Genomic DNA, 18583 nt, shown 5'->3' on the forward strand with positions numbered 1-18583 from the left:
TGATAAAGCCTGTCTGCCATCGCGATGACAAATTATCAGTAATTCAATACGAAAGTTGCCGTAACAAAAAAAAAAATACTGATTGTGTAATTGCTAAAAATAACAGTAATTTCCCTTCTTTATTGCAGTCACTATTATTTCCTGAAAATGAGCTGCCACTCATCCTAATCCTCAATTTAAAGCAGCGGGTTACTTTGAGACAGTTTGATTTCAGCAGGGAGCATAAAACAGTAATGCAAATCCCCTAAACTCTCACACCTTACTTAAGAACAGGTTGTTAAATGTTATGGAGCCAATAAAGAATGGATTTTCTTCCCTATATTTTCCTATGGATAATGATCCCATGGCAGCTGTCTGGCTGAGGGTCTGTTTAGAGACCCACAGCTTCTGTTTGGGGGGGGGGGTGATATAGGGCAGGGGTGGGGAGCCTTTGGCCCTCCAAGTGTTGTTGGACTCCAGTTCCCATCAGCCCATGCCAGTGGCAAGAGATGTTGGGATTTTTAGTCCAGCAATGTAGGGGGCAGGCTGCCCATCCCTGATGTAGCAACTAATCCACGAATGGGCAGTTTTTACAAGCCCCCACCACCTGGTAAGCCCCACCACCACCACCTGCAGCCAGCCCTTAAATGGAGTCAGATAATGTTGGTCCCAGGCTGGATGTGAAATCATGTCACATCAGACAGTAGTTTTTAGAAATTACTATTATTTATTATCATCATTAATATATCAGTGTTTGTGACAGATTTCAAAGAATGAGAGAACAAGTCTCTGCCCCAAGTGGTTTGCAATCTAAAAAATACACAATAGGGAAAACAGCAGAGGAGAGGGAAGGAAATGAAATGATGGGAGGGGTGAAAAGGAGGGGGGGAATTACAATTATTTCAGTGGCTCCTACTTAGGCTTAGTTACAGTGGGGTCCGGGGACAAAAGTACTGATTGTGTAATTGCTTAAAATAACAGTGATTTCTCTTTTGCATTCAGCCACTGTTCTTTCCTGAAAACGAGCTGCCCCATTTCCTAATCCACAATTTAAAGCAGCAGGTAAATTTAGACAGTTTGGTTTTAGCCAAGATCATAAAATAGTAATGTGCATTTCTACAGCTTTTACAAGAAACAGTAATAGATATTGTAGTGGCTTAACAGCCTATTCCTCCTTACTTCCTGTAACTTCTATGACAGGATTGCCTGGAGTAGTTGATTCTGTGGAAAGAGTTGCCAATCTTGTTGGGCCTGTGGGGACATTTGCAATTTAGGGGGAACCTTTTTTGGGTATTGCACACATACCCAGCCACCCAGAACACACTGCAAAACTTCATCTTGAGGACAGGATGGGATCCTGTGGGTCCAAGGGCACATGTGCACCTATAGTTGCCAGTGCCATATTGGTGATGCCTTTGCCCTAGGGTCTGGGCAAACTCCCTTACTGAGGGACTCTTCAAACCTTCTTCAAAAGCCTAAACCTGTAAAAGATGAATGCCTCAAAAATGTGTATCATAAAGGTCAAGGGGCTAGGATTTGCTGGCTGCAGCTTCCTATCAAGTGTATATTCAGTGAGTCGCCTGGTTTGTGGCTTCATAATGTGTGAAACAGCCCTGAGGTGACTTAACCATAGTTCCACACTGGCACTGCCAATTAAACTCCTCTCTCCAGCTGGGAATGGAAACAAACAAACAAAACTCATAAGAAAATCAGGAGGGTCAGAAAATTCATTGGTCACCTAAACCAATCCAGTTTCTACCACAACAACAGAACCCAACAGACATAATCAGGGCTCTAAATTCTGTGAGGAGCCCACATGAGCATAATAAGAGCTATGGCCTATCTAATCCTGAGTCCTGTTCTCACAGATGAAACCTGAAATCAGAACCTGAACACAAGAGCACTGTTCAGACAGACAGACAGAACTACACACACACACACACACACACACACACACACACACACTGATAGGCATACAGAGATGGGCTGCAGACCCATTCTCCCCCCTCACACAATGGTAATCATATCAGAGGAGAAGGTCTGGAAAAAGCTAATGTCTTCACCTGCTGAGAAGTGGTTTAGGACAATGGTCTTTAACTTCCAAACCTTTACCAACCAACCCTCTAATAAACAACAATACATTGAATCAAATGTAACAATAAATACATTGCTTATCCATTTACCTGTCGAGTTATGTCTCAGGATAAAGAGGAATGGTCGGTTTGCCACAACCTGCTTGTGGGACAGGCTCATGATTGCTGTCAAATGCATGCCTGCAGTATATTTTTTACAAAGGCAAAAACAAGCACAAGGTTCAGACAAAAGGAAGTGTTTTTCAAATGAAAAGATACAGTAACAACCTAAATTATTAGCTCTGTCATAGCTACTCAGAAGTAAGTCCCTTTGAGTTCAGCTGTGCTTACTCTGTCAGTGGGTTAAGGATTGCATCCTAAAATATATACAATCGAAAAATAACAGCGGTAACGTATAGCAACACTGAAATAGTAGCCCTAAATTCCAACAAGGAACAAGGTAAAAGATAAAGGACCCTTAGATGCTTAAGTCCAGTCAAAGGTGACTATGGGGTACGGCACTCACCTCGCTTTCAGATTGAGGGAGCCGGCATTTGTCCACAGATAGCTTTCTGGGTCATGTGGCCAGCATGACTAAACTGCTTCTGGCACAACGGAATACTGTGGCGGAAGCCAGAGCGCACGGAAATGCCGTTTACCTTCCCACCACAGCTGTACCTATTTGTCTACTTGCACTGGCATGCTTTCAAACTGCTAGGTTGGCAGGAGCTGGGACAAAGCAATGGGAGCTCACCCCATTGCATGGATTCAAACCACCAACCTTCTGATCAGCAAGCCCAAGAAGCTCAGTGGTTTAGACCACAGCACCAAGGAACATGCTGACATAAAACATGGGTTAAGTCCCAGTGATCACTCCTAAAGCTAAAATCATAGTCCTTTTTCCCAGATGCCTGCCCCCCTTTTTAATTCATTTTTATGTTTTTGCTAGGCACATAAAGCTGAATGCCCACAAATTAAATGTGTGTAAGTTGTGGGCTTGCTTTAAAGCAAGCAAAGAAGGAGCCAGGTAGAATAGTCTTGGGATTCTGCTCCATGGACCAGGTGCCACAACCTAGAAGTGTTTTTCTTCCCCTCTCTTTCTCTCACACACATCAATTCCCTGCCAACTTCACATCTATTGGCAGGGACAACTCTGAAACTGAACCATCCTGTGAAATTTGCACTTCTCTGAATTTTGTAATGCAAAGTCTCCAGTCAAGCAATGGGCACAAGAAGAAGAGGAGGAAGAGTTTGGACTTGATATCCTGCATTTCCCTCCCCTTAAGAGTCTCGAAGCGGCTAACAATCTCCTTTCCCTTTCTCCCCCACAACAAACACTCTGTGAGGTGAGTGGGGCTGAGAGACTTCAGAGAAGTGTGACTAGCCCAAGGTCACCCAGCAGCTGCATGTGGAGGAGCGGGGAAGCGAACCCGGTTCCCCAGATTACGAGTCCACCGCTCTTAACCACTACACCACACCGGCTCTCAACATGCACATATTAGTGAAAATAAAATACAAATATGCACTGTATTAGGGGAAACTACTTGTAAAAAAAATGTGCCTATTTGAGAAAATTGCATACAAAATGTTTATATTAGGAGAGATTCACACTAATATAGGGATATATATATATATATATATATATATATATATATATATATATATATATATATCAAAATGATGCAGAAATGTGAAGACCTGAACACTAGGAAAATGAAAAATGAAAAGAAATCCAAATTGACAGTTTCAACCATCCCTAGTCTTACAATGGAATTTTGTGCTAGAAGTAGTAGGAATCAAAGTAGGGATTTGAAGAGCCACATATCAGGGTGATGAAAAGTGAATGGCAGTGGTGTTCTGGTTAGAGATGAGAGGCACAGCAAGCAGAGGCCAGAGAGAAGAAATATCCCTGCAGTAGTCTGGGAGCATGACCTGGACTTGTAGGCAAGAGATCACGAAGGAAGGGGTGGGTACCTGCTGTGTTGTTGTTTTCAGAAGCAATGACATGGCCCATACAAGAACAAGGGAAGCGTTGGAATCAAAGAGCAAATCAAGGCTTTGTAGCTAATCAATAGAGAGAGTCGTGATTTTGCCCTTAAACACCAGAGAACAAATGAGAAATATAGGGCTTAAGTCATGGACTTACAAACCCAAGTGATAATTTAGGGAGGGCTATGATTTTTTATGTGTCCCATAGAATTTTACGGTGCTAGGGCTCTGTATTTTATAGATAAGGATAATTCCCGAAACATGCGTCATTTCTTATAAAACGTGAGCTGTCCAGAAAGGAAAAGAGAGCCTAAAGCAGCCTTTCTCAACTTTGGGTTTCCAAATGATGTTGGATTACAGTTCCCATCATTCCTAGCTAGGATGCCCAGTGGTCAAAGATGATGGGAAGAGATATTGTTGCCATCCATCTGTCTGATGGAGTTTGCCTCCAGGGGTGAAGTCAAACTGCTGCATTAGCAGCATCAAAGTGACCTCCCCAGGGTGCAATCCTGAGCTGTGTGTATGGAGGTCCTGGGCTGCCCAGACGACAAAACCCCACTTCTCAGCCCCACTGGAAAGCAGAGCAATAGTCAAACAACATCTACATGGCAGCAGGTTGGGGAAGACTGGTTTAATATGGCTTGGTCAGTCAAACAAAGGATGCTTTTCAAGAATAAGAGTTCTATCAGCTGTACATATATGCCAATACCTGGTTGGGATTCCTTTACACTAGCTCATCGCAGCCATAATTCCTGATTGCCTGCACTTCTAGCATATTCTGCCCCTCTACTGAAAGCATGGGAGTTGGGGTGGAATCAGCTGCTGAGTGATGGACAAAAAGGAATGTTTTTTGAAGTGGCAGGTACTTGAAAGGCAAACAGCCAAAGTGTGTGGGAAACAGTTTTCCAAAATGCTTAAATGAATGCATAATACCATCCAGTTGTCATATCTGACATGTGTGGATGTGACTCTCCAGGGTAGGAATGTAAGAGGACATCATTTTCTGTTCGGCTTTTTTTGTCACATGCCACAATGTTTCTGTTCCAGTGCTGTTCGTCTTCCACCCAAAATATGTTATTCCTTACTGCTGAGAAGCTGCATAATTTATGTGATTCACATAATCAACTGTGCAATCAATTATATAAATCAAATGTGAAAATTGCATAGTTACATTGCCATTATGTTATTTCACCCCATTCATTTAAATGCAAAAGAAGTGCAATGCAGATTAGGGGGGTGGGCCATAATCAATTACATATTGTTTGTGGACTGAGTCAATTAGCTCACTCAGGACAGCATGAGACTCTTAAGGTTGTGGGTTCAAGCCCCATGTTGGGCAAAAAATTCCTGTATTGCAGGGGGTGGACCAGATGACCCTCACTGTTCCTTCCAACTCTACAATTCTATGATTCTATGAAAGAGGCGGGACGCGGGTGGCACTGTGGGTTAAACCACAAAGCCTAGGACTTGCCGATCAGAAGGTTGGCGGTTCAAATCCCTGCGACAGGGTGAGCTCCCGTTGCTCGATCCCTGCTCCTGCCAACCTAGCAGTTTGAAAGCACGTCAAAGTGCAAGTAGATAAATAGGTACCGCTCCAGCGGGAAGGTAAACGGCATTTCTGTGCGCTGCTCTGGTTCACCAGAAGCGGCTTAGTCCTGCTGGCCACATGACCCGGAAGCTGTACGCCGGCTCCCTCGGCCAGTAAAGCGAGATGAGCGCCGCAACCCCAGAGTCGGTCACGACTGGACCTAATGGTCAGGGGTCCCTTTACTTTTACTATGAAAGAGACATGAATTTCAAATACCAATCACATCCACTAGATTGCTTTCCCTTCCAGGCATGGGGTGGACAAATGAATGTATTGCCACTCCCTACCTGGGGGTGTTGGAGATCAAACATGGGACCTTCTGAATGCAAAGCAGTTGCTCTGCCCCTGAGCTACAGCCTATAGAATTTGCTTAGCTAAATCATCTGCAAAGCTCCCCCCTGTCCTGTCAACCGATGGGATATTCCAGTAGAAAAAGCATAATATTTTATAACCTACTTCACTCAGCCATCATGAACTGTAGATCAGTTTCATGGCCAAGGGGACATGATGCCTATGTATTAACATAGCTGAATGTGTCACAGATTAACAATATTCCTTATACCTTTTTAGTAAAAAAAGAAGATTTCCTGTAAGAGATCAAACCACCATGTGCCATCAGTTAAGCCTCCAAAATATGACTCAGAAGAAGAGAAGCAATTGTTAAATCCTGTTAAATGCTTTTCACTTTTCGGATCACCTACCGTTCTGAGCAAAATCTTTGCAAGTGGAAAATGAGTTACAACATTCTCCCCCACCCGCTCTGCCGCTTTATAGTTACAAATCATCAAAAGGCAATTGAGCCATTACTGGGAAATTCTTATACACCACACCGTTGTTTTATAATATGGCATTTTCTTTAGGGATTTCTCAAAAGCTATCAAGGATAATAACCTGCTAGAGATGCATTGAGTTGAAGAAGTTGAAATCTCAAGATACGGTTCTCCATTTTGAAACTCATTTGAAGGACATATTTGTGACTATATTCACTTTTAACTATAGTTATTACCTTCCCTGCAGGCATTTGTCAAACTGAAAGTTTAAAATGGGCCACATAAACTGCAAAATGTGCTTTAGAAGAGTGGTTTAAATCTGAAAATACATTTGCCTTTTCCCTCTTTTCTTTTACTTTTTAGCAGAAGGCACTATGATAGTAGCGAACTATGCCATTAAACTAAATATCAGCTTTTGTTCAGATTCTTCTTAACACCCTTGCTTAAGTGAAGGTAATCATTTGCAAAGTGACATTATATACTGTACCACTTGCATACAAATATGGCATACAAAGCGGTCAGCAAAGCGGGCACACTCCTGTCCAGGGTTTCCTGAGCACCACAGGGATTCAAGCCTTTGATCTGTACTTCTTCCAACTGTGAGAAAAATTGGGCTTGCAGAAGGGGTCCAGATCATGTAAGCCAGTCTGTCACATGACCCAGAATACCAGGGTTCAAACTGCCACTCAGCAATGAAGTTCACTAAATGACCTTGGGCCAGTCCTCATCTCTCAGCCTAACCCATGGGTAGGCAAACTAAGGATCTGGCCCAATCGCCTTCTAAATCCGGGCCACAGATGGTCCATGAATCAGCGTGTTTTTTTATGAGTAGAATGTGTCCTTTTATTTAAAATGCATCTCTGGATTATTTGTGGGGCCTGCTTGGTGTTTTTACATGAGTAGAATGTGTGCTTTTATTTAAAATGCATCTCTGAGTTATTTGTGGGGCATAGGAATTCATTCAATTTTTTTCTTCAAAATATAGTCTGGCCCCCCACAAGGTCTGAGGGACAGTGGACCGGCCCCCTGCTGAAAACGTTTGCTGAGCCCCTGGCCTAACCTGTGAAGCCAAGGGCTCAGCTGCACTTCTACTTGTCTCATGCCTAGACAGCACATGCTCAAGTGTTGTTTTGCTTCTGCTTTCTAGGCATGGGTCTGAGCAGTTTCCTTCATGCCCCACTCTTTTCCCAGGGTTAACCCACTCCTTAGTGCTAAATTGGAGCAAACATCAATCCAGAAAAAAACAGAACTACTGTTTGTTCCGATTGGGTGCTAAAGAGTAGTTTTCCCCAGGAGAAAGCCATGGGACCAAAAGAAAGTGTGCATAAACCCTAAACAGAAAGGGTTCCAAGGATCAGATGGAGAGGGAGAAAATCGTGTACATCACCATCTTGAGCTCTTTGGGGAAAGGTGAAATATAAATGTCATTAGGGATAGGCAAATCTGTCAGTTTTGGTTTCTCTCAGTTCTTCGGTTTTCCAATCTTAAATACAGTTCTCCAAATTTGCAGTTTATGATTTTTTTTAAGTCCTCGTGAAAATCCACCCACATTTTAGTGTGCATTTCACATTTGTAAGCAATTTTGCCTAAGATACATATTTTGCAAAGCAATTTCTCCTGACATCAATTCTGGTATGGTGCTTTCACTAATATATGCCTTTACCCTGTGAATTTTTATAAACATCGCTTAACTGGAAAAATGCATTGCTAAGGGGAGATCGTAGGAACGGCCCTTTAGGATGCATATGCATGAGCTCAAAAGAATACAGCAACTTTTCTCTCCCATAGGTATATAAGCATCAGCCCAGCCATAGTCTGACGCATGTTCATTTAAAGTACTTGCACACTGAACAACAATGAACTTCACATTAGATTGTGCTCCATTGGCCATTGCATTCCTGAGAGATGTCTGCAGCCCTTAAACAGGAAGAACCTTGGAAGACAGAGCCACGTGGCTGACTCCCAAATGAGTGTGAGTTCTAGGACTGCAGCCTTCAGATCATAGAAATTCAGGCGGCATCTTTTGCATCGCTCTAGACTGCTGAGAAGCACTAAATATATTCCGATGTGTCTGGAAGGCTACAAAGTCATTAATTATTGATGCCACTAACAAATGGCTCCTCTGGGTCTTGACTTTTGGACCCTCGTGCTTTGGGGGCAAATGCGTTCTGCCTAAATTATAAGTTAACCAAAGGAAAACCAGAGGGCTAACAGAATAACAACAGTTCAACATCTCCTCTCAAATTAGGACCATGCCCTCTACTGCATCCTTTGTTTTCTTGCCCCAGTGAAGCCCAGCAAACTCCAACCAGCTCCAGACCTGAACTGGTGCTTGTATAATGTATCTCCAGTCTCTAAAGGACCCTCTTCTTCAGCTGCACATTAGTGAGCTGCATAAAACTTGCTTGGATTCCAGGGCTGGGGGGGGGGGAGCTTTTCTGTGGTGGCCCCAAGCTTGTGAAATGCTCTCCAAGGAGAGGCCCACTAGGCACCTTCATTACATATCTTTAGGTGCCAGGTAAAAACATTCATCTTCTCCCAGGCCTTTGTTTAATTTGTCAATCTATGGCCTTTTAAACTGCGGGGGTTAGGGGTGGGGGTTTTTGCTTGTAGTAACTATGTTATATATTTGTGTGTGTTTTGTATTGAAAACCACCCTGTGATCCCTGGACGAAGGGTAGTATATAAATTGAATTAATTAATAACAACCTATGCTTGTTCATATGCAGCTCAACCTCCAGCTCCCATTCACCCCAGCCACCATGACCAATGTGTATGGATGATGGTACTTGTAGTCTAGAAATGTCAGGAGGAGGAAAGGTTTGCCATGCCTGCTGTAGAGCATTTGTCTCTTCATCTCCCAGGGCTCCCCTGTCCTTACCCTGACATGCAGCTTCCTTCCATAGACATGGATGTTAGTGGCATCCATAGATGTATGGAAGTGAGAGCTGGACCATAAAGAAGGCCAATCGCCGAAGAATTGATACTTTGAATTATGGTGCTGGAGGAGACTCTTGAGAGTCCCATGGACTGCAAGAAGATCAAACCTATCCATACTGAAGGAAATCAGCCCTGAGTGCTCACTGGAAGGACAGATCCTGACGCTGAGGCTCCAATACTTTGGCCACCTCATGAGAAGAGAAAGCTCCCTAGAAAAGACCCTAATGTTGGGAAAGATGGAGGGCACAAGAAGAAGGGGACGACAGAGGACGAGATGGTTGGACAGTGTTCTCAAAGCTACCAGCGTGAGTTTGACCAAACTGTGGGAGGCAGTGGAAGACAGGAGTGCCTGGCGTGCTCTGGTCCATGGGGGTCGCGAAGAGTCGGACACGACTAAACGACTAAACAACAACAACAACAAATTATTTCCCATGAGTATTATTGCCCACAAGTGTATACACAGTTTAAAAAGTACAACCCTTTGACCTTTTGGGCACCTAACATCAGCCCATCCCATCCAAATATGGTAGCCTAGGTCTGGTCATGAGACATTCGTCCTGATAAACCGAATAAGATCTCTGTCATGTCATTACCGGCAGATGCTGCTGCTTCACTCCCATCTTCATGCACCTCAAAACAGACTTTTTGAATGGCTTTAGAAATGTGGACATCAGCAGAATCTGAGAGGGGACATGAATGATAAAGAGTTCACATATGATGCATGTGTCGTTATTAATCTCAATCCTGCCTATAGAGAAGGGGGGAAATCACATGGGATTGTTCAGAGCAAAAGACGAGTCTTATGCAGCCATCCGGTCTGCAACACAGCCAACCAGATGCCGAAAGAGTGATCACAACTTGTCTCCTGCTATTGTTACCCAGTTACCGATATTCAGAACCTCAGTTCCTGGAGGTAGCATGCAGCCTTCATGACTAGTAGTCCAGTCAACCTTGCAAGGTGCCAAGAGAAGTGCTCCCTCGAGGTGTGTATTCTGCAGTTACTCACTTTCCCACGTGGGACAGTGGTGAGCAGTTCCCGACATCTTCCACTTCTATACTGTAGCCAACAAAAATCCAGCCACTGTTACCACAGCTGCTATTAGACTCCAGACATTTCTCTCAGAGACTAATGGCAGTCTCTGGTGCTATTAGGAAATTCCCCTCAGAGACTAAAGGCAGGCATGTGTGTGTGGATTTTTGTCAAGTACACAGTGCATAAGGAGAGCATTTTCAATGTCTGCATGGTCCCAATAAATGGGTGGGCTGATGTGGGGTGGAGAGATAAACTGACATTAATTTTTTTAAAACAACACAGCAGCAATTGACATATTTTGTGTCCCACCATCTAGTTCAGCCCCGAGAGATTAGCAACAGTTTCATGGCTGCCTCTGCTAACACTTTATTCCTTGAACATGCCTTCTCCTGAGAAGGAACTTCCTCATTGGCCTTGAATTTTTCACAAAGTGATTTGTGTGCTGTTGTTCTTTTAAAAAAGAGGGACATGAACATTTGCAACAAAACTTTTAACAAACTTCAAAATTCCTTAGCTGTTTCACCTAAGGAGAGACCACGTTTCACATGCGCTTCCCTCTGAGGTAAAAAAACCCATGTGGTAATTCTGTTCTGAACATTGTTCCTTTTCATGCCTTTGCTTGAAATCTGGGGTGAGATAAGCAAGGATTCTGTCACAGAATAATAACTCCTCACTCTTTTTATATAGTTTTAAAAACCCTATATGTTTAAAAAGCAGGGTGTTCCTTTGTCCTTGAACGAAACACTGAAACACACTTTGTTAAAAGTACATGATTACAGCAGACAATAAGGACCGAAAACACAGATAAAATGTTCGCAGCAGCAACCATCAGCATAATAAATCAAAGCACCTGTTATTCCAGAAAGGTCACAGCCATTATTAAAAATCTCAGTAACGTTGAGAGGCTGGATAATCTCTTTCAAGTCCACCACTTGCTCTATTTTAAACCTGTAGGAAGTGAACATATAGAATCAGTGTTGGCTGATTCCTGTTAGAACCAGCTAGGTGCAAGGCAGAGACACCAGTAATAGCTGGAGCCCAAGTCAATGAGAGGCAGAGCCAACTAATTCTAATTTTGACCCAGCCCACCTCCCAGCTGAGTTCTACATGGGCAACACAGAAATTAAGGAGGAGGAAGCTGACAGACATTGCTGCCCCCTGATCTGGACATAAGAAAGATGGCGGGGACCTGCTGAGGAAATACTAAAGGTGATGGGACACATTCACCCTAATGGAACAACCTCTACAAAGGTATGGAATTGGGCTGTGCAAAAAAGCATTAAGGTATCCTTGGTCCACCACGGATAATTTTCTTTCTTGATGTCTCAGTTTCATTCAAGCTGGAGAGTCAGAATATGGTGGCCCCTGGAATATCCCTCCCTTCAAAGCAGTTCCATCTGGCCTCCCTTTGCCAATCCTAGATGTGAGGAGCATCTATGGCAATGGGGTTTCGCAGTTGGTGATTAGAGGAAGAGGCATGGAGCCTTGGCCCTCTCCAAAACCAGTTGATGAGAAGGGATCTTAAAAACTTCCCAAATATTGATCCCTATTGGAGGGGAGGGTGTTTTACTGCTTCTGTTGTAAGTTGGATTCAAGGTCTCTGTGGTGAGGAGGGTGTTGTTGCAGATACAGTGGTACCTCTAGTTGTGGACTTAATCCATTTCGGGGTGCCGTTTGCACCCCGAAAAATCCGCAACTAGAGCATGTGTGTGGCATGATCAAGCGCTTCTGTGCACGCATGAAGCGCGAAGATCACTTCTGCGCATGCGTGAAGCGCACCGATTGCTTCTGCGCATGCGCGTGGGGTGAACCCAGAAGTAAACACTTCTGCGTTTGCCGCGTTCGTAAGCTGAAAGTCCATAACAAGAGCGGAACACAACTAGAGGTACCACTGTACAATGGTAAGTAAGGAGTCTGCATTTATCTCTGCAAAGGCTCAGACAGACAATGTCCTTGATGAGCCTATACATGCTTTGCAAGATGAGAGATAAGGAGAAGCATTTTAATTTGTGGGGGAAATATAAATATATATCTAAGAAGCCTTTTATGGCATTTTAATGAGGTTTGGCTCTGGCAGTGTGACAATGCAACACTATATGTGCCTACACAGGAGTAATTCTATTAAGGCCAATTGGGTTTACTCCCATGCAAGTGGAGATGTGATGGCAGAAGATTTACTACACCAGATAGATTTTGAATTTTTCTTTATAGATATTATATGAAGGCTATGACAGGCGCATTTTGATAGTTTCATTGGATGTATTATGAGGGATATACAGTAATAAATCATCCTGATTGTAATAAGAGTGGTTGGAGTATAGTAATTGTAGTAATTATTTTACTTGGTTTTTCTGCTTAAATTATGGATTGGATCTAAGTTTGTATCTTTTACTAGCATGCCCTTGGTTCCTCTTTACCCATATTTTAAAGATGAATTGGCTTTATTAACAGGCACTGCTTCATTTGTTCTGCTTTCCCAGATTATCTTTTTCCCTTCACCCACCCACAACTCTTTGCAGGTGAAAATACAAGGGTGCTGGTGTTTCTATTCAGCACTCCAGAAATGATCACTATCTGAGCTCCCTGAGCCCTCAATTTTTACACACTGCTGAAGATTCTTTCCCACCTACTGGTTCATTTATTTTGCACCAGGCTATTTTAAACTTCCGGTTGCACGTATTATGGAACCAGTAGGTCTTGCAGCCTATTCTCAGCCCTTAATTTGAGTGTTTCTGTTCAGGTTTCCTGACAAACAACCTCCTCCAGTTTATTCTGAGCTATACAGGACTCGAAGGACTTAGCCAACCATGCAGTCCACCAAGACACTAGCAACACATGCTAACATTTAAAAACAGACACAGTTGGGACAGTAAGTACAAGAAAAAAGGGATTAAAGCAGGGATGGGAACCTTTGGCCCTCTAGATGTCATTGGACTATACATCCTATAATCCCTGACCATTGGCTGTTGATGGGAATTGGAAGCCATCTACATTTGGGGTGCCATCTATAGATCAAGGCAGTAAAAGCACATGGGACCATTACCAGCTTCACGGTGCTTCTTGGAGGAATAGACATTTTGTACCTGTCAACTCTTAATATAGGCCCTAATTTCATTTACATTCGCTAGAGAAATTAGTAAACACAAACTGCCATTAGCTTAAATAACTGCAAAGCTCCCGGGTCAGTAAATCAGTTTGCCCTTTTCAGTGTCTTAATTCCACAAACTCTTCCACAAGAAGGATTTAAGACCAAAATGGATAATGAGGAAGACCAGATCGTCACAGGGGTCATTACATACCTGGGAAGGCTGATTTCTACATCCTCATCCTCTTCCATCTCAGCAAACCAGCTTTTCATCAGCTGGGCTGTAATGAGTTTCTCGACCTCTTCTATAGGCACATCTTCTGCTGGAAGGATCAGCACGAAACTGAATTGCTCTCCTTTGTACGGCAGCTCCAAGACTTGGTAGCTCACATTATGGTCAGAGAAATGACCTAAAACAAAGAATAGAAAATGTGCAAAAGTCTTAATTACCGGACTGTAATAGGAGAGAGGTGGCAAAACAAGAGCAAATGAAAGAGGATCCCAGAGGCTTCAGACTATTCATTAGACCACGGTGAAGATTTACAGAGCAATCCAATCCTCTCTTACAAAAGACTGTGGCTGGTTTGGGTTGAATGGAGGCATCCCTCCACTCAGCTATGCTGGCTGCCAAATACACAGGCAGAAGACCTACAGGTGCTGCCAGGAGTGTAGGAAGGGGGGCGGGGAGGCGGTCCACCCCTGGTGTCATCTCTATGGGGGGTGATAAAAGCCCCCCTGGGTATCCATAGCTGTGGCACCCCCCTGGGCGCCAATCATCGCACCAATCACGCTCCTGGATGCTGATTGCCACCCTAGTCGCCCCCAATGGGCACCAATCACTGCACCGATTGTTGCCCTGGTTGGCACACTCCACCCCTGGGTGCATGACATGTGCGCTGTTTCGAGTGCCCAAGTGGCTAGCTCCACCACTGGCTCCATGGGGAAGCTGCTCCGCTTTTGGCTGGCCTCCAGGGTCCTTCTTCTCCTTCCTCCTCCAGGGCTCAGGATGCTCCGCAAGTGCCAGGGGGAGACTCTGCCATGGGCCCAGCCAGCCGGGACAGGACACTCTACCACTGAGCTTCATCCCTTCCCCCAGGGAGGGGATAGGGCTGAGTCAGCCTGGGATCCCCTGGCTGGCATCAGGTCCCATCTGTCCGCCTTCCACCATGGCCTGAAGACAAGACAATACTAGTGTTCACACCTATCTCTGTGTTGCATCTTAAATTATGTAAGAGATGCTCTGCCAGGCCATCAGGTTCCAGTTTTGCATGTATTTTAGACATCTCTGTAAAGTGAGGTAGCCAGAGCACTTCTGAGTATCAATTTTTTGAGAGTGAGGAGGCAGAACAGTGAGTGGTGGAGCATATGCCCGCGCTGCCCAGGGTGGGCATGCTCCTGAGGGGGGAGGGGCATGCTCCCAGGGGGGCTGAGGGCGCCCTCCCAGGCACTGGATAGCCACTCAGGTGCACGGAGCGGCACGTGCCCTGCAGCCGGGGTGGAGCTGTAGGCGCTCGTCTTCCAGGTAGAATGAAAGGCACACCCACCGATCCTGTTTCCTTCCTCTCCCCTTCCCACCCCCTCTGTTGTTTGCTCACTTGCCTCCTTCCCGTTCTGCTCCCTGCCTGCCTGCCTGCCTGCCTCCTCTAGCCAGGAGCATGGGGCAACAGTGCCACACACACCCGTGACTCCCAAGCCTACCACAAGCCGAATGTCAACCCCCCTCAGGGATAACACCCAGGGCGGTCCGCCCCCACCACACACCCCTTCCTCCACCACTGAGAACAGTCAACAGCTTTTTAAGACCAAGTGGAACCTTATTGGTTCCTTGAGTCACTTGACCACGGCTGAATTGATAACTGCCTTTGGCCATCTGCAGTAATGGCATGGAGGCAGGTGCTTCTCCTGATAAGCTACCACAGTGGTGCAGCGAGTTAAAGCATGGGCACCTCAGCCACGCAGTCCCTGGTTCAAGGCCCCCTACTGCCTTATAAAGCAGGATCCAACTCACTAATAAACTGAAATGCACACATGAGTCCTTCATTTTGGAAGGGAAAGAGTTTGACATGCTCCGTCCATGATTAATTTAACACATCAGGTTAGATTCAGAGAAAGAGACAGAAATAACGAGCAGAGATCTTGAGATGTGGAAATTATTTGTCTTGTACATGCGCATGATTTAATTGGAATGTCACTATTGCTACTTTGCAATTTTGAGGAAAGCGTCCATTGATCTGCTTTGCCACTTCTCTTTGAAAGCGTCTGCATTTCGTGGGGGGAAAAATCCCCTGCGAAACACCACACATTTAAAACAGCACTGTCATACCAACACTTCTGTGCTGTGGTTCACAGTATGCGGTGCACTGCCACCAGAAGATTAGAAGAAACGACATTAACAATTAGAAAAGAAACGAAGAAAAGAAGTTTTAAAATGGCACAGGATAGAATGTGATACTTGTCACAGGAAATATTCAATAATTAACTGCAGTGCTATTTTTCTAAAAGAGAGAGAGAGAGAGAGAGAGAGAGAGAGAGAGAGAGAGAGCTCACCATCAACTCACCATGAACATCTCCCTCATTCTCTTAGAATGGCAATGGCGCCCACCTGAGGGATGCTGGAACAAAGTTCCTGCAAGTTCCCCCGGGGGGGGGGGGAGCCCTGAGTGACTGTAATAATGGTAGCTTTGGGCAACAGGTAGATAAGCACACAGGAACTCATGGTCCTGATGCAAGTAGGCTCAGAGTTCAACAGAACCTACTGTACTTTTCCTTGTATAAGACTATGTTTTTTCTTTAAAAATCATGCTAAAAAGTGGGGGTCGTCTTATACATGGGTAGTGCATAGGGTGGGTGTTTGATTGGTTGCTGCCGTGGCTGTCAGCGGCTATTGTGTGTGTTATTGGTTGCTGCGTCAGTGGGTGGGCAGGTGATTGGCAGCTTCTGCTGGCAATGGGACAGACAGAAGGCGGATTTCGCAATGTGTGCGGGTGAGCGATTTTCGGCAATCCCCTCTAAAAAAGCTAAGCAACCCTGGGTAATCCTCCCCCCCACCCTGCAAAAAAGCTCACAACTCTGTGCCACCTCCCTCCATTTTTTAAAATTTGAGTCCCCAAATTTGGGCGTCTTATAGATAGACAAATACGGTAATTGGCTGATCTGATAAACAGATTGGAATATAATTAACCTTCAGATTTTGCACTTCTCTAAAATTTTGTGATGCAATTCATGTCTCCAAAAGCGTACCAGAATGCATTTATAAAATGTCTATTTTAGGATAAAAGGATATTGAATACATCTTTTGTGTTAAAATACATAGTTAAGTAGGAGTTTAGATATTATTTTTGTACAGATTGGTTGTTGTTTTTAAGAATCACACCATGGTGAGGAAATGATATGGAACAGACTTAGAAATAAACACATGAGAAATCGACCCAGAGCAGAAATGGACTAATCTACACATCCATTCATACAAACTCATAGACAGTGGTACCTCGGGTTAAGAACTTCATTCGTTCTGGAGGTCCGTTCTTAACCCGAAACTGTTCTTAACCTGAAGCACCACTTTAGCTAATGGGGCCTCCCGCTGCCACCACGCGATTTCTGTTCTCATCCTGAAGCAAAGTTCTTAACCCGAGGTACTATTTCTGGGTTGGCGGAGTCTGTAACCTGAAGCGTCTGTAACCTGAAGCGTCTGTAACCCGAGGTACCACTGTATATGCATGTGAAACCAAGTGGAATGTCTGAATTACCAAGCTTTGCCGTGAGCTGAAGATGCATCATCGGTATCTCAGTCACGGAACCGTCACTTTTAGTGAAAGGCATCAAACTGGTGTCCTCTGCTTTGAATGTCTGCTTCCAGTCCCCTTTGAAGAAAAGGGCATTCACCAACAAAAGTCTAGTCAAGGGACCAAGGTCTCCACTAGCCACGAGGTTCCTGATTTTACCTGCGCAGAAAGAGACTGTCAGTTGTGTCTAGCTGTTTTTCTAATTGGCCAGGATGCAAATTAAGATAAAATAAGAACAGTAGCATAGAATCTCAGAATTGTAGAGTTGGGCCCCAAGGGTCATCTAGTCCAACTCTCTGCAATGCAGGGATCTAAGCTAGATCATACATGACAGATGGCCATCCACCCAAGGAAGGAAAGTCCACCACCTCTCGCTGGAGTCTGCTCCACTGTCAAACAGCTCTTACCTCTGTCCATTTTAATATCGCTTTCGATAGGCTTTCATTATGTATTATTTGCTGGTGTAATCAAAATTAATATATTTGGAAAAATATATTGGGGGGGGGGGTTTGAAATGAAATTTAAGGCCAGTTTGGTGGGTGTTGCTTGGTAATGCATCAGTAGGGATTTTTGTAAGAATTTAAAGGAATTTCCTTAAGACTAGCAAAAATTCCTAAGAGGACAATTCCCATATTTTTAGCTTTATAGCATTCACTGTGGAGGTGGAACTAAAATATCTTTTCATAAAGAAATTATGCATTTAATTGGTACACCATGACACAAAACTAATTCCATATATATATATAACATAAATTTAAAAGCATTATGCCTAGAACAAACCTGAAGTTTAGGGATCATAAGTGTGGCACTTATTAGGTCTCCTTGGTTACTATTATGGCTTATATGCAAAATGTCAGATTACATTAGTGAAATGAGCATACAAAGCTGGGCTGAATTTTGGAGCTAAAATATCTTTTAAAAGGAGGATAATTTGAACAGTCTTAAATTGCACTGTGTGCACAGAATTTCCTAATATTTTTTTCTCTTTTATTCATGTGAATGTGCCTTTAACTCCAGGGCTAGCCCAAGGCATTTTTCCACATGAGGCAAATAACAAAATGGCGCCTCCCCCAGTTGCACCTTCCTTCAGCACTGGCAATGGGGATAGTGTCCTCCACCTCCAGTACAGCTGAGGAGAGCAAGCTAGCTTAGGGTATGTGTAACAAAAGACAAAAGAGGGGAATGGACAGGGGCTCAATGTCTCGGGGCGCTGCTGCGGCCACCCAATTTTTGCTTTCTGAGGCATTTGCCTCAATCCACCTAGTGGTTGTTCCCAGATCTGCCCTTTGAAAGAAGCAACGAGGCCTAACCAGCATGCACTGGGAAGCAAACCCATGCAAGAAAG

General features: G+C 44.2%; 1 protein-coding gene across 2 annotated transcripts in view; it reads right to left on the bottom strand.

The window, feature by feature from the left end:
* SERPINI2 (serpin family I member 2) overlaps positions 1-18583 on the bottom strand; it is a 45869-nt gene that overhangs the window by 4997 nt on the left and 22289 nt on the right. For both annotated transcript variants that reach the window (XM_079978134.1, XM_079978135.1), the window contains exons 4-8: positions 17203-17397; positions 13671-13866; positions 11222-11319; positions 9932-10018; positions 2163-2252 (exon numbers count right to left, since the gene is read on the bottom strand). In XM_079978134.1, coding sequence (XP_079834260.1) covers positions 2163-2252; positions 9932-10018; positions 11222-11319; positions 13671-13866; positions 17203-17397 — 666 coding nt within the window. The remainder of the gene's footprint in view (positions 1-2162; positions 2253-9931; positions 10019-11221; positions 11320-13670; positions 13867-17202; positions 17398-18583) is intronic.

Source organism: Podarcis cretensis, assembly GCF_951804945.1.
Source record: "Podarcis cretensis genome assembly, chromosome: 5".
Lineage (NCBI taxonomy): Eukaryota > Metazoa > Chordata > Lepidosauria > Squamata > Lacertidae > Podarcis > Podarcis cretensis.